Here is a 14303-nt window from a genome sequence, read left to right as displayed (position 1 = left end):
CCTTTAATTATACTTTATTAAATATGAGATTAAGTAAAGCCGGAAAAAGAGAAAAGAATTTGAGAACATTTTGTGGATTTCCAAAGAGAGAAATTAATTTCATACTGATGGTCATATGAATAAAATGAGAAACTCATAGAATAGTCTTAATCTTTAAAAGGCCATGGAAAAGAGAAAAAGCACTATTATAACTGAAGAAATATCAGAATGAGAGGTGTAACTATTTTCAAATATTTAAATTCTTAATTAATTTTGATTAAGAATTAATTCAGAAAGGGAACCCATTCTTGTATTTATTTATAAAACAGCATGCTACTTAGCATTGCTGGTTTCCCTAGAAGCACAAGTGGACATGAGGATTCTTGAGCACATGAGTTACTGAGAGAATGGTCTCAGGAAAAAACTGCAGGGAGGTGAGGCAAGCAGGTTAAGACAGGGAAGAAGATAAGTCGAAATGTGGCCTCAGGCAAACTCCAGTCTCAGACTGATCCCACAGGGTGCTCTGAAGCATGAATTGCAACATAGAAGTTGCCCACCACAAACAAGGTACTGAGCTATGATTCTCCCAAATAGGATTTATCCCAGAGATGCAAGGATGGTTCAACATATGCAAATCAATCAATGTGATACATCATATCAACAGAATGAAGGAAAAAAAAACCCACATGATCATTTCAATTGATGTTGAAAAAGCATTTGATAAAATTAAACATTGCTTCTGATAAAAACCCTCAAAAAAACCCCACCTGGGTATAGAAGGAACATACATCAACACAATGAAAGCCATATATAACAATTCAACAGCTAGTATCAAACTGAATGAAGAAAAACTGAAAGCCTTTCCTCTGAGATCTGGAATAAGACAAGGATGCTCACTTTCACCACTATTACTCAACATAGTACTGGAAATCCAAGCTAGAGCAATTAGACAAGAAAATAAAATAAAGGGCATCCAAACTGGAAAAAGTCAAATTATTCCTGTTTGCAGATAATATGATCTTATATTTGGAAAAACCTAATGACTCCACCAACAAACTATTAGAACTGATGAACATTCAGTAAAGTTGCAGGATTAAAAATCAGTGTACAAAAATCAGTATGTCTGTATCAAAATATCAAATGCACCCCGTAACATATATGCCTACTATGTACCCATAAATAAAATAAAATAGTGCAGCATTGCAAATATCCAATAACTGGGGACTTAGTAATTAAATTATGGTGGAGCTATATGATAGAAGGCTATGAGTTATTAAAAGTCATGTCATAGAAGAATATTTAAAGACATGGACAATGAGATACTTAATACTTTTATTTTCACTTAAAACACAGACTGTGAATATTATCCCATTTTATGAAAGAGTAACAATTGTGCATAAAAAGGCTAGATATGTATACACCCCACATTTAATGTGGCTATCTCTGAGTGGATGGGATGTTTGAATTACAGTTGATTTCTTTGTTGTTTTCTTTTGTCATTTTTAAGCTTTAAATTTTCTATAATAAATCTAGGATGCTTTAGAAATAAGAAAAACATTACTTAACAATATCAACTTTAATAGACTATTTAAATGGACTATTTAATGGATAACTATTAGTTATACTTATTAAAACAATTTTCAAGGTTTTTTCCCCCAATACTGACAGTTCTCCATTTTCTATCTTTTTTCTCGAGTTTTTCCTCTGAATAAAATATGAAAATAGCAAATTTTTATCACTTTTAATATTAGTGTCACCCTTAATAATCAAGTTATAATTCACTTTTTTTAAAAGCAAAAAGACTGCCAGTCTACATAGAAGCTTCATATATTTAAACTTCATTTCTACTATTTTTAGACCCTTCCTTAATTATGCTTTGCATTGTGACATCTAATTTGGAATAATATATCAATTATTTGCAGGACATACATTATAATAAATAAATATACCATCTAATAATAACAGTAGACTATGACTCATACTATTTTCCAGGTATTATGTTAAATATTTTATGTATCATAAAAAATCAGAAAAGCACTTTGAAAATCCTGCATACTACATTAAAGACAAAGGGAAACCCTAAATGATTTGATGATTATCTTCCTTTTTAAGTGCCTTCATCACCTTTAATTAGCATGAAATCATGTAGAAAGTTTCATCTGAAATAGCAAGATGTGTGCAGTTTAATTTTATCACAAGATAAGATGCTCGTGGTATCCACAGAATGCCAAAAGAAAATGAAATGTGAAAAATTTAAGTCAATCTTCTAGATGTTCTGTGACATGATGCTGAACTCCATGAAAGTGTTGTTCCAATGTGCTATTTCTTCTCCCAAGGTATGTGATATTACTTAGGCAAAGCCAACAAGTAGGTGTGGAGATCATGCTTAATGCTCTATGTGAGATTAAAACACCCTCTCACCTCTTTCTTTACTTCTTCTTCATCTTCCAGTGTCAAAGCAGCCAATTGCTTAGCTCTCTGTTCCATCAGGTTCACATATCGGATTGGGTTTGATAAAGCTTCAATGACATCTAAATAGGGAAGAGATATTTTAGATCAAAGGTCCTGGAGGTATTGATTATACATCATTCATCTACTTACTCATCTATCTGACCATCAGTCCATGCATTCATTCATCACCCATCTACCCACCCATCCATCCATCCATCCACCCAGTCATTATCCATCTTCCATTCTTCCATCTACCCATACAACTGTCTATTCCTCTATCCAACACTTTGAACATGGACAAGGGTTAGGACTCTGTTGAAACTTCAGGAAGAGAGAAATTAAGAGTTTAGTTCTGAGAGTCAAACTGGACAGGCTTCAACTCAGGATCCCTCAACACTCTTGATTCTTTAGTTTCTTTTTGAGGGTCCCATCCTTTCCGGCAATGGCCCACACAATTGTCCTATTTGGCCCAAATGATGTTTCATAAATGGAGACATTTTACATAAAAAGCGTGCTTTCCGGACTGTTGGGATAACCCAATGATTTGCCAATATAGTTATTATTTGAAGGGCCGTGCCTAGCTGGAATGAGTTATGGCTGCCAACTTTGGATGGACCATGTGCCCCAAGCTTACCATGGTCTGCACTACTCCCCGATCTCTTACACCCAAGCTACTTGGCACTATAAGCATTTACGTTTATGATTCTTGGTTAATTCCTTAAATTTAGGATGTCACTCATGAAAAGAATCAGCATTCTAAAATTGGTGGAAGACAAATTCAGTGTACAGACCTAGACATCTGTTGTAATGGATAACATGAGTTGATAAGTGCTGGGCCCATGAGAATAAGACTAAAAGGGAATAAATATTCAAAAAACTGAGGTGTTGTGATTTTAATTAAAATACATTAAATTAAAATGTATTCACAATGGCTCAAGCAATTTACCTCTAAACATACATACGAAAGTAGAGGTGATTCTGAAGCCAGAATCTCCTGCTTTGTTTGGTTCAGTTTTCCTTCCACTAACCCAAAAATATATGGTGACTCAGACAGAAATACCCCTTTGAGTAAAGGGGTATTTGAATTAAGTTGTTTACCTGCATATGTGTCTGGCACATAGTCTTTCACTTCTATGTAGACAAAGACAGCAGGCAGCGTCAGAGGCTGGTTCCTTTCATTCCTTAGACAGATATAGTGATACCCTGGAAGGTGAGAATAATGCTGTGTAGCACATATTTCCTTTCCAATGTTAGTTATAATTATGCGCATCTATGTGATGAAAGCATGTATTTCAGGTTACTTTAGATGAAAAACAAGTCACTTTTTTCATTTTAATAACAGTTATGAATGATAAGTTATTATTTTTCTCATCAGACAAGAAAACATTCATTGTGATTTTTTCCTTTCCAACCATATGTTTTTTCCCACAAAAGATAATTCAAAATCATATGTCATAGACTGAATTATTGATCCAAACCTGCCCCCATAACAGAATTATACTTGACATGATTTCTTTTTTTAAAAAATTGTTATTATTATTTTTTGTAGAGACAGGGTCTCATTCTGTTGCCCAGACTGGTTTCAAACTTCTGGCCTCAAGAGATCCTCCTGCCTCAGCTTCTCAAAGTGCTGAGATTATGGGGGTGAGCCACCGTGCCCAGCCTTGACGTGATTTCTCGACTTGTGCTTGAGCTTTGCTTTAGTCAACAGTATATTAGTAATTTGGCATAGGTAGAGGCTTAAAATGCACATGCAGAGTTAGACATTCCAATGTTCTGCCAAGAGAAGTCCATATTGTAGAAGCAACTGCCACTTCAGCCTGGACCCCAGAGTGAGCGCATGTGGGACAGACATAGACCCAACCCAAAACCTGAAGCACAGCTATGCTGCTGAGCCCAGGCTAGATCAGCCAAACCTGGCCAACCCACAGACCTATGAGCACGAAGATAAATATTTGCATATAAGTTTTCAGATTGTTTGTTACACATAATTATTGTTGAAAGAGTTGACTAACATTAATACTACAACATGTCACAAAAACATGTAACTAAATCTCATAGCCCTTGTTACATAACAAAATTACAAAGCAGAAAATAGTTTAAGTCATTTTCTAGTAATATTTGAAGCAGTAATGATTTTCTTTGCAACTTTGATAAAAAGTTTCTCAGCACACTACCCATACCTGGCCGAATGGCTTGCACTGGCAAGATACGGTGGCCAATGAATTTACCTCCTTCTTCATAAACTGCTATTCTCAAACAGGCCAGAGTAGGAAGAACCACCTACAAAGGACATTAAGGACACACCTGGTTTTAAGAATGAACAATTCCAAGAAATAATTAGAAAGGTATTATTCAATCAGGACTAGCTTTTCTTTTCTTTTTTCTTTCTTTTTTTTGAGATAGAGTCTTGCTGTGTCACCCAGGCTGAGGTGCAGTGGCGTGATCTTTGCTCACTGCAACCTCAGCCTCTGGGTTCAAGCGATTCTCCTGTCTCAGCCTTCCGAGTAGCTGGGACTACAGGCGCATGCCCCCACGCCCAACTAATTTTTGTACTTTTTTAGTAGAGACGGCATTTCACCATATTGGTCAGGCTGGTCTCGAACTCCTGACCTCAGGTGATCTACCACCTTGGCCTCCCAAAGTGCTGGGATTATAGGCATGACCCACTGCGCCTGGCCAGGACCAGCTTTTCAGATCCAAGTAGAAGTTTCTACTTAGCTACTTTAGACAAAAAGTTGAGATGTTGCCCCATAAATTTCATTTTCAGAGGAGAAGACATAGGTTGCCAGAGACAGGGCTTCATCTATGTTTTATCACCTTGCCTTAATGAGGCATTTGTTAAAATATAGGCTGTTTTATTTTTACATGAACATTCTCAATGTGGAAATGACAAAAGTTCTATCTTTAAATAAAAAGAGTTTAGTGGTTTTATCACCATGTGAATATTTCGTTTATGTTTTCAAAGCAAATGACTTTTGCATCTTCAAAGTGAAAGCAAAAAAAGTGAAAACAACCATCACTGAAAAACAAGAATAACTTTCAGGATAGGTTTCAAAATACAATTGCTTTATAAATTTGTAAATTCCCATAGTAAGCAAAGAGCAACTACTCATTTCTTTCCTCAGTGTGAAACATCTAAAATATGCAGTTATATCTTATGTCAAGAACATGAAGTCAACTATCTCTTTAAAAATGTATCGTTTACAAAAAAAGCAAACTCACATTTATTGAATATTTTCATTGTGCTAGATATTTCTTAGGTGTGGTTAATGTATTTACTTATGGAATATTCATAATAACTGTGAGAAGTAAACATTATAGTAAACATTATTATTAAACTCAGTTAACATATGGAAAAATCCCAGAACACGGAGAGTTTCCATATAGCTATTCTCTTTGCAGAAGACTGGCTTTGTAGATATTTTGGCCAGAAAAAAGCAAAGAGTGGGGTAAAAAGTCTACTTCCCACTGAACTTACTTTCTTCCTTTACATGATAAGCATGTGTGAGGATTTGCTTTTTGGTGAAGAAACAGAAGGGCCCAGTTGAGTGTGAAAGGTTTCAACTTTATTAGATAGAACCCAGACAAGATTGAATGACCAGCTCTCAGAGGCTAGAGATTTTGGGGAATTTAAATAATATTCCTTTTAAAGGAAATATGAATTTTCTTTATCTCAGCCACTATATTATTCCCTACTTCCACTCTGCTTCATTTGAGTTATAATTAAAATGTATCATTTATCACTTGTACTATCAGATGATATGAGTTAAATGTATATGTTTTTATGGCCGTCCATTTGAGGCATACTAGAATGAATTGATTTACAATACAATTCTGAAAATCCAAACAAGTGATTAACAGAATTCTTGAAGGGTTTTCAGAATGGTTTTCAAAAGGTAATTGCTTTATAAATATGTAAATTTTCAAATTAAACAACAAATAATTCACCATTTCATTATTTTCTCAGTGTAAAACACCTGAAAAATGCAGTTATAACTCATATCAAGAACATGTGACGAACCTTTTTGAACACAATAGGTTCTTCTTCCCAGACAGGATTCACAGCATTTCCTTGGGATGTTTTGGTCTTAAATGCCTTCCTCCTTGTATCCACAGGCAAACCAAACATATCCACTTCCACGTAAGTCCCAACTTTCTTATCAGAAAGAAACTGACCTGAAATAATCTAGAAAATCAATCAATCAATCAATCCATAAGGAATTTTGATATGCAAATAACAAAGACATAAGCGAATACTTTAAAGAGCCACAAATGCTCTTCAGCAAATGTTGAATTATAAGCAAAATGGAATAGAAGCAAGAGTAGAAATATGATTTCCCTTTCACTTAATGGGTTGTGATATGGTTTGGTTCTATGTTCCTCACCCAAATCTCATGTTGAATTGTAATCCTCACATATTTGGGGAGGGATCTGGTGGGAGGTGATTGGATTATGGGAGTGGTTTCTCTCATGCTGTTCTCATGACAGTGAGTTCTCACAAGATCTGATGGTTTAAAAATGTGTGGCAGTTCCCCCCTCACTCTCTCTCTCCTCCCTTCATGTGAGATATACTTTGCTTCCCCTTCACTTTCCACCATAATTGTAAGTTTCATGAGGCCTCCTCAGACATGCAGAACTGTGAGTCAATTAAACCTCTTTTCTTCATAAATTGCTCAGTCTCAGGTAGTTCTTTATAGCAGTGTGAAAATGGACTAATACAGGTTGGTAGAGGGATATTGAAAATGGTGAGGTTAGAAGTAGTCAATTAATAAGACACAGTATTGTAGGAGGAATAAATGAACTAGTATTCACTTTAAACCATCAAGATAAGTTTATCATTACCCCTAATCTCACATGGTGTCACCATCTTTGTCTAGCTACAGAACTAATAGATGTTATAGACTTAAAAGAGATTTTTAATACTACATATTTATAAATGTCTTCCATGTCTGCCTCTGTTTCTATCCAAATTTTCAAAATCTGAGCTATCCATCAGCTGTCATAAAGGTTAGTGGAGGCAAACAAGATGTGCTTCTGCTGTATACCAGGAAGGGGAAAGCAGGAAGCAAGTGCTGACAGAGCAATCCTGGTGAATCTGGGTTATGTGGTTACAAGAAAATTGCCTACTGGTCAAGAACTTTCTGAGCTCAAGATTGTGAAAAGGGGATGGCATTATGGCTGGGCTCACAATCTGAGCTCAAGATTGTGAAAGGGGACAGAATTATGGCTGGGCCAGAAATCAGACAAAATGGTGGCATGAGAATAGCTATCAAAGGCTGAGTAAAGTCAAAGTCAGCTATATGCTGATGTGGTCAGAAATTCTGAGTAATTCAGAGAGAAAGTCATCAGGAAGGCTCTCTGAATTTGCCCTAGGACAACTCATTTCCCCTGTATGTTCTATTTGGCTTGAGTGCATGGGACCTGCTAGCAACAATCTCTTTGTTTAACTTGAGGTTCTATGTGAGAACTATGTCTATAAAATAAGCAAGCATTTCAAAACATGTTTGAAACTTCTAAGTTATGCAAGTCCTACTTGGAATTCAGATGCACAGAAGATTTTGTATGTTTAAGATGTTTGACCAAAGTGGAGTCCTAAACTAAATTCATGACACCAAAACTGCAATGCTCTCATCAGTAACATAGGATGGTAGAACATGATGTGAGCTCACAAGTCCATTCTGGCATTATAAAATCTATGCCAGAAGATGAAAACAAAGGCATAATTGGAAAGTTATGATCTGCATCTTGGCTCTAGCTATAATGTCAAAGGTAGGACTCTACTGCAGTGAGAACTGTCCATTCAGGGGAGACTGACAGCTCTGGAGCAGCGTCTCCATTCTGGACAGGAGCAGCAGGTTACACTTGTGTGGTGCTCAACTATTTCCCCTTCACAACTCAATGTACTCTCCTGCCTCTGTGTCATTGTTTTATAATTGCTTACTGTCACAGTAGGATTTTCAAGACAAAAAAATAAGCAAACAAATACATTCAAAACAAGACGAATCTGCAAGCAAAGCAAAAAAATTTTTTTTTTTGATAGCTGTCAGAAATTTTTATTTATTTAAAGTAACATTGGTTATTGATTAGACATATATCATTATGGTTTAGGGTATGAGATATAGTGTCCAATGCGGTATTATTAGTTTAATATATATCTACTTGTGGCGATACTGAACAGTTTCAAGAGATGAATACATAATTTAAATGGGAGAATGACATAACTGCACTTTCATTTCAATGTCTGAGTTTGATAACCAAAAAGACTTGCATTTTTAGATAAACATTTTCTATTTCCCAAATCTCAAGACCTGGATACAAAATGTAGAGCTGCAGATTTAGGGCCCGAATGGCTGGAGTAGCAGCAAAAATATTATTAATTCAACCGAACTATAACAACAATTGACAAGGATTCTAAAAGTAGCATTCTATCAGTACATGAAGCTTATGAGTTTATCTTAATCACACCTGACAGGAATTAAACAGCCTTTTCTGAAAATAATTTCCTAAAATAAACTCTAATTCTGCCAACTTGAACTCTTTATATATATGGCTTGAAGTAATTTCAAAAGATATAATTATGAGACACTTCCCTGAAATTTTATTCTTTAAACCCTTGATATAAAGTGACGAAAGTTTTAAGGTAAAAATGTGCTCAACTGCTTAGGGTAGAAAGAAATTAGTGAAGCTGTTATAGAAAGCTTTTTACATAGTTTTTCAAATGCCTTTGTTTAAGGTTAATCAAAAAATTACATTTATGTCCAGTAAAAAAATTTCTTAGTTCTATAGTTATTCAGTTAAACAGAAAACAGACAATACTTTTGAAAAGCTTTAACAATGAAGAATCCATGTAAAATGTATTCTAAAAAATTGATTTTTGTTTCATAGTATTAAAAATATTTTCTGGTAGCTAAAAAATTATATCTGATATAAAATCAATTTCAAAGACTAAAAAAAATTTAGAATTGTTTAGGGTCAGATATACATATGTATGTGTACGTATATATGGTTTTTTTATATTTATGATATATATGTATATATACATATATATTTAATAAAGCAACTCTTTTATTTAAAGATCATTAATATGTGTTTTAAAATCTCTGAATACTCTGGAAGATTTTCAAAAACCATTTAAAGTAACTTGAAAGCTTTTGTTTAATATTTGATAATTTATTGAGGGAATGTTCTGTCTCTAATTTTCTAAGAACCAAAGGGGGAAAAAAAGACCGGAAAATCTCTCCAATATGGGCCACTAATTATCATGTAAATTTCACAGTAGGATAGTTACACCAAAAAAGAGGATTGGTTGTGATGAGACTCTCCAACTCATTTTTATTGATTTAGAGTCAGATTTTTATCATTAAGAATGAAGTTCAGCCCGTTTATCTTATTCATGTGGCCTATGAAAACTTTTTTTTTTTTTTTTTTGAGACAGTCTCGCTCTCTCGCTCCGTCGCCCAGGCTGGAGTGCAGTGGCGCGATCTGGGCTCACTTGCAAGCTCCGCCTCCCAGGTTCACGCCATTCTCCTGCCTCAGCCTCCTGAGTAGCTGGGACTACAGGCACCCGCCACCACGCCCGGCTAATTTTTTTTTTTTGTATTTTTTAGTAGAGACGGGGTTTCACCGTGTTAGCCAGGATGGTCTCGATCTCCTGACCTCGTGATCCACCCGCCTCAGCCTCCCAAAGTGCTGGGATTACAGGCGTGAGCCACTGCGCCCGACCCTACGAAAACTTTTAATGTGTATTTGATCTTTAGAGAAAAAAAAATGTAGGAAGAAAGTAGAATCTTTGCTAGTTACTAAATTTTTAATGACTAAGCCACTTCTTTATGCAATGTAGATAAATTCAACACTATTGTTAGGAACAATTTTGTGATGGGGTATACCTACCTTAACAGACAAAGTGTTTGCCACTATCCCATCTACGATGCCTTCAGTAAATGGATCAAAATGCTTGTCAGGCCTCCTCATGAACTCTGGCTTCAATCTGTAGCCACTCTTCCCATTGTATTCATACATCCCCATATTTATTTGCATAGCCAGGTCTGAGTATCAAAAACACAAGCCTTATTGTGAGTTTATTTATGTTTGGGGTAAGAAAGTAAGATTGTAAAGTAAAGTTGATTACAGTCTACTTTTGTGACTGTACTCCTTTAGAAGAGAGTCATTGTAGAAATGTAGGAAACACAGATAAGAAAAAAAATTACCTCTAATCCCCAAATCCAGAAATAATCACTGCCAACAGGTGGGTGTGCAGTCTGCTTTTCCACTTCAAATGTATTTTTGACATACAGTATGTCGATTTCATTTAATATGTATCTGCCTTAATTATAACAGCTGTCTCAAATTCCTTTGATTAAATATATTAGAATAATATATTTGTATATTATAATATATATTAAATATTAATATAATATAATATGATATACATATAATATATAATTATATATAAATATAGTATATATAAAATATCTAATATCTAATATATCTAATATCTAATATATTATATATAATATGTATAAAATATATATTATTTATATTATACATTAGATATATTTTTCTAATATATCCAATATCTAATATATTAAATATATTATTCTAGTATATCTAATATCTATTAAATATATTATTCTAATATATCTAATATCTATTAAATATATTATTCTAATATAGCTAATATCTATTAAATATATTATTCTAATATATCTAATATCTATTAAATATATTATTCTAATATATCTAATATCTATTAAATATATTATTCTAATATATCTAATATCTATTAAATATATTATTCTAATATATCTAATATCTATTAAATATATTATTCTAATATATCTAATATCTATTAAATATATTATTCTAATATATCTAATATCTATTAAATATATTATTCTAATATATCTAATATATCTAATATATTTAATATATTATTCTAATATATTAAATATATTATTCTAATATATTAAATATGTTATTCTAATATATTTAATATGTTATTCTAATATATTAGATATATTATTCTAATATATCTAATATATTATTCTAATATATTTAATATATTATTCTAATATATCAATATATTAGATATATTGATATATTATATCTAATATATCTAATATACCTAATATATTAGATATTATTCTAATATACCTAATATATTAGATATATTATTCTAATATATCTAATATATTAGATATATTATTCTAATATATCTAATATATTAGATATATTATTCTAATATATCTAATATCTAATATATTAAATATATTGTTCTAATATATTTAATATCTTATATATTAAATATATTGTTCTAATATATAAAGCATATATTAAATATATTATTCTAATATATAAAGCATATATTAGAATATAATGTATCTAACCAGTCCCCTTTTGGGCACATTTATGTTTTTTCTAATTTTTCACCCTTATAATGTTTTAATAAACATCACTGTGGTGAAATCTTTGAAGCCATCATCAGTGATTTTCTTATGAGAGGAATTCCTGGGACAAATGATGTCCACATTGGAAAAGCTTTCTTTGCTGCCTTGCTAAAATGCCCTTCAGAAAGCTTAAACCAGCTTATACTACTAAGCCATGTTTTTGAGAATGGACTTCTCCACGCCTCGTTAAAAGAGGATTCTATCATTCCTTTTCTTGCTTTTTTCATTTGTACAAAAAATTTCTTTTTTAAAATTTGCACTTCTGTGATTATTTACAACGAACATCTAATTCTACATAGACTCTTTTCCAGTGGACAAAGGTTACTGGTCAAAATTTTCCTCAGACTCAGTCAGTGCATCAGATAAATGTTCACACGTATTGCAACTGATAGGGTGAAAAAATACATATTAAAGTTGTAAAGAATCTGGGAAGTTGTCAACAGTTCCAGATTATCTGTGTCACGACTCATCTCTATGTGGATAATAAAGAGGTGATGATAGAATTATTCTAAAGTTTCATGTAACAAATCATTTTTAGAGCAGAAAAAGTAAGTGAAATTTTCTCTTATTAAACTATTATTTTATAAACAACTATGACGTCAAAATTGGAGGAAATTTCAAAAAAATAATGAATTTATGACACTTGGAAAGACTAGCTTCAAAAGCCTAAAAATTACATTAGCAAGTCAAATGTTCTAAAAATAATACACAACAAATAAGTAGAGCCTATCTTGGGAACAAAAGGATAACTATATATTAGGAAATGAGATCTTTTAAGATAACTTATCACATTTATGTCTGAAAGATGAACATATGATCATCCCAATGGATGTCCAAGAGACATTTAATAACATTCAATACCAACTTCTAAAACATTAGACAAATAGGACCTGTGTCCTTTAGTATGTTAAAGAATATCTGACTCAAAGTCACAGCCAATATCTGACTTGATGACATCACAACAGTGAAACTTATATTAGGATCAGGATGAAGAGAAAGATGCCCACTCTTCACTTAGATAGAAGACATTAAGACCTGGTGTTTGATAGATAAGGAGGTGACTATAGTTGACATTAATAGTTTGTACATTTAAAAATAGCTAGAAGAGAGCAATTCAATTGTTTCTAATGTAAAGATAAATATTTCAGGTGACGGATATCCCAATTACTCTGATTTGATTATATAAATGTATCAAATTATCATACGTCCTGCAAACGTTTGTACAGCTATTATGTATCAATAAAAATAAGTTGATTTTAAAAAGCCATAAATATCTAGCAAATTACTCTTAATCGTGGCTTAGAGCTTGATAGATACTTAATAAAAGGCCTAATGTTGAACTTCCTACTGAATAAAAAAGAAAGATGCCCACTCGGAACCCTCATTTAATACCTGAGAACGGTGAGGCCAAAGCAATAAATAAGGCAGGTGGAGAAATGAGATATGATTAAATTACTGTCTTTGTGTGTCTAAAAATTCCAACGGAATGTACTGCAAAAAATAGGCCATTATAAGAGTTTAGGAAGATGATCATTTGTAAAATACAATCGTTTATAAAATAAATAAATATATAAATATAAATATCCAGAAACAATCTGTTAAAAATATAATATAAATAAAAAGAAAGATTCAATCTAAGAAAACTAGACCTCTAATGAAGACAAGTGATTTTGCTGAGGACTTAATACAAAAAATTTTAAAGTAAAGAGAAAAGCATTTTTCCTGTGACAGAAAAACTAAAAATTAAAAAGGTGTCAGTTTTTGTCAGATAAATTTATAAATTTAGTATGATAAAAAACAGTTTTCTTTTTTTTGGTGGTCAAGGGAAACATAATACAATTAAATTAAGTTTATTTGAAATAAGAATTCTGCTGGCAATGGCAAAAAAGGAACTGAAAATTAATAGTAGTAAAGGAGAATCACCACTTCCAGGTGTTAATCCATATTATAAAATACAGTAAAAACAGTGAGTTAATACATCCAGGAAGGCGACAAATTTATTAATGGAAAAGATATAAAGTGAAAAAATGGGTCTGAATTAACAACAACAATGAAAAAGGCTGTATCTATTAACGTGTAATTCCAGTTCAGTGGGATGATTGTTTAGGATGAAAAAAAGGATTGATCTCACTGAGACTATGGAGCAAAATTGAATTTTGATGGATGAAAAGGTTAAATAAAAAAGAAACCATGAGAAAAATGGGAGCATAAGGCTCTCATCCTGGGGTGAGGAGGCTGTAACCATACAAGTAAACCAAGAACTTTAATTAAACATTAATCAGCCTGACCTGATCCGCTGAATTTGTCTCTGTTTCACAAAAGACAATATACCCTTTAAATAAAAAGTGCTGTTATAAATCAACAAGAAAATTGACGATAGTCCTGAATATGTAATTCATAAAAGCAGAAATACAAAAACCAAGA

The 14303-nt window shown here is 32.7% G+C and overlaps 1 protein-coding gene across 3 annotated transcripts in view; it reads right to left on the bottom strand.

Annotated features, from left to right (window-relative positions):
* Window positions 1–14303, bottom strand: part of PLCB1 (phospholipase C beta 1) — a 750426-nt gene that overhangs the window by 142468 nt on the left and 593655 nt on the right. For all 3 annotated transcript variants that reach the window (XM_024238987.3, XM_024238989.3, XM_054541566.2), the window contains 5 exons: window positions 10324–10478; window positions 6455–6619; window positions 4614–4713; window positions 3529–3633; window positions 2401–2510 (listed from right to left, as the gene is read on the bottom strand). In XM_024238987.3, coding sequence (XP_024094755.1) covers window positions 2401–2510; window positions 3529–3633; window positions 4614–4713; window positions 6455–6619; window positions 10324–10478 — 635 coding nt within the window. The remainder of the gene's footprint in view (window positions 1–2400; window positions 2511–3528; window positions 3634–4613; window positions 4714–6454; window positions 6620–10323; window positions 10479–14303) is intronic.

The sequence above is a fragment of the Pongo abelii genome, chromosome 21 (assembly GCF_028885655.2).
Source record: "Pongo abelii isolate AG06213 chromosome 21, NHGRI_mPonAbe1-v2.0_pri, whole genome shotgun sequence".
Taxonomy (NCBI): domain Eukaryota; kingdom Metazoa; phylum Chordata; class Mammalia; order Primates; family Hominidae; genus Pongo; species Pongo abelii.
Note: the sequence above shows the minus strand (reverse complement) of the source record. Positions and strands in the feature narration are given on the sequence as shown.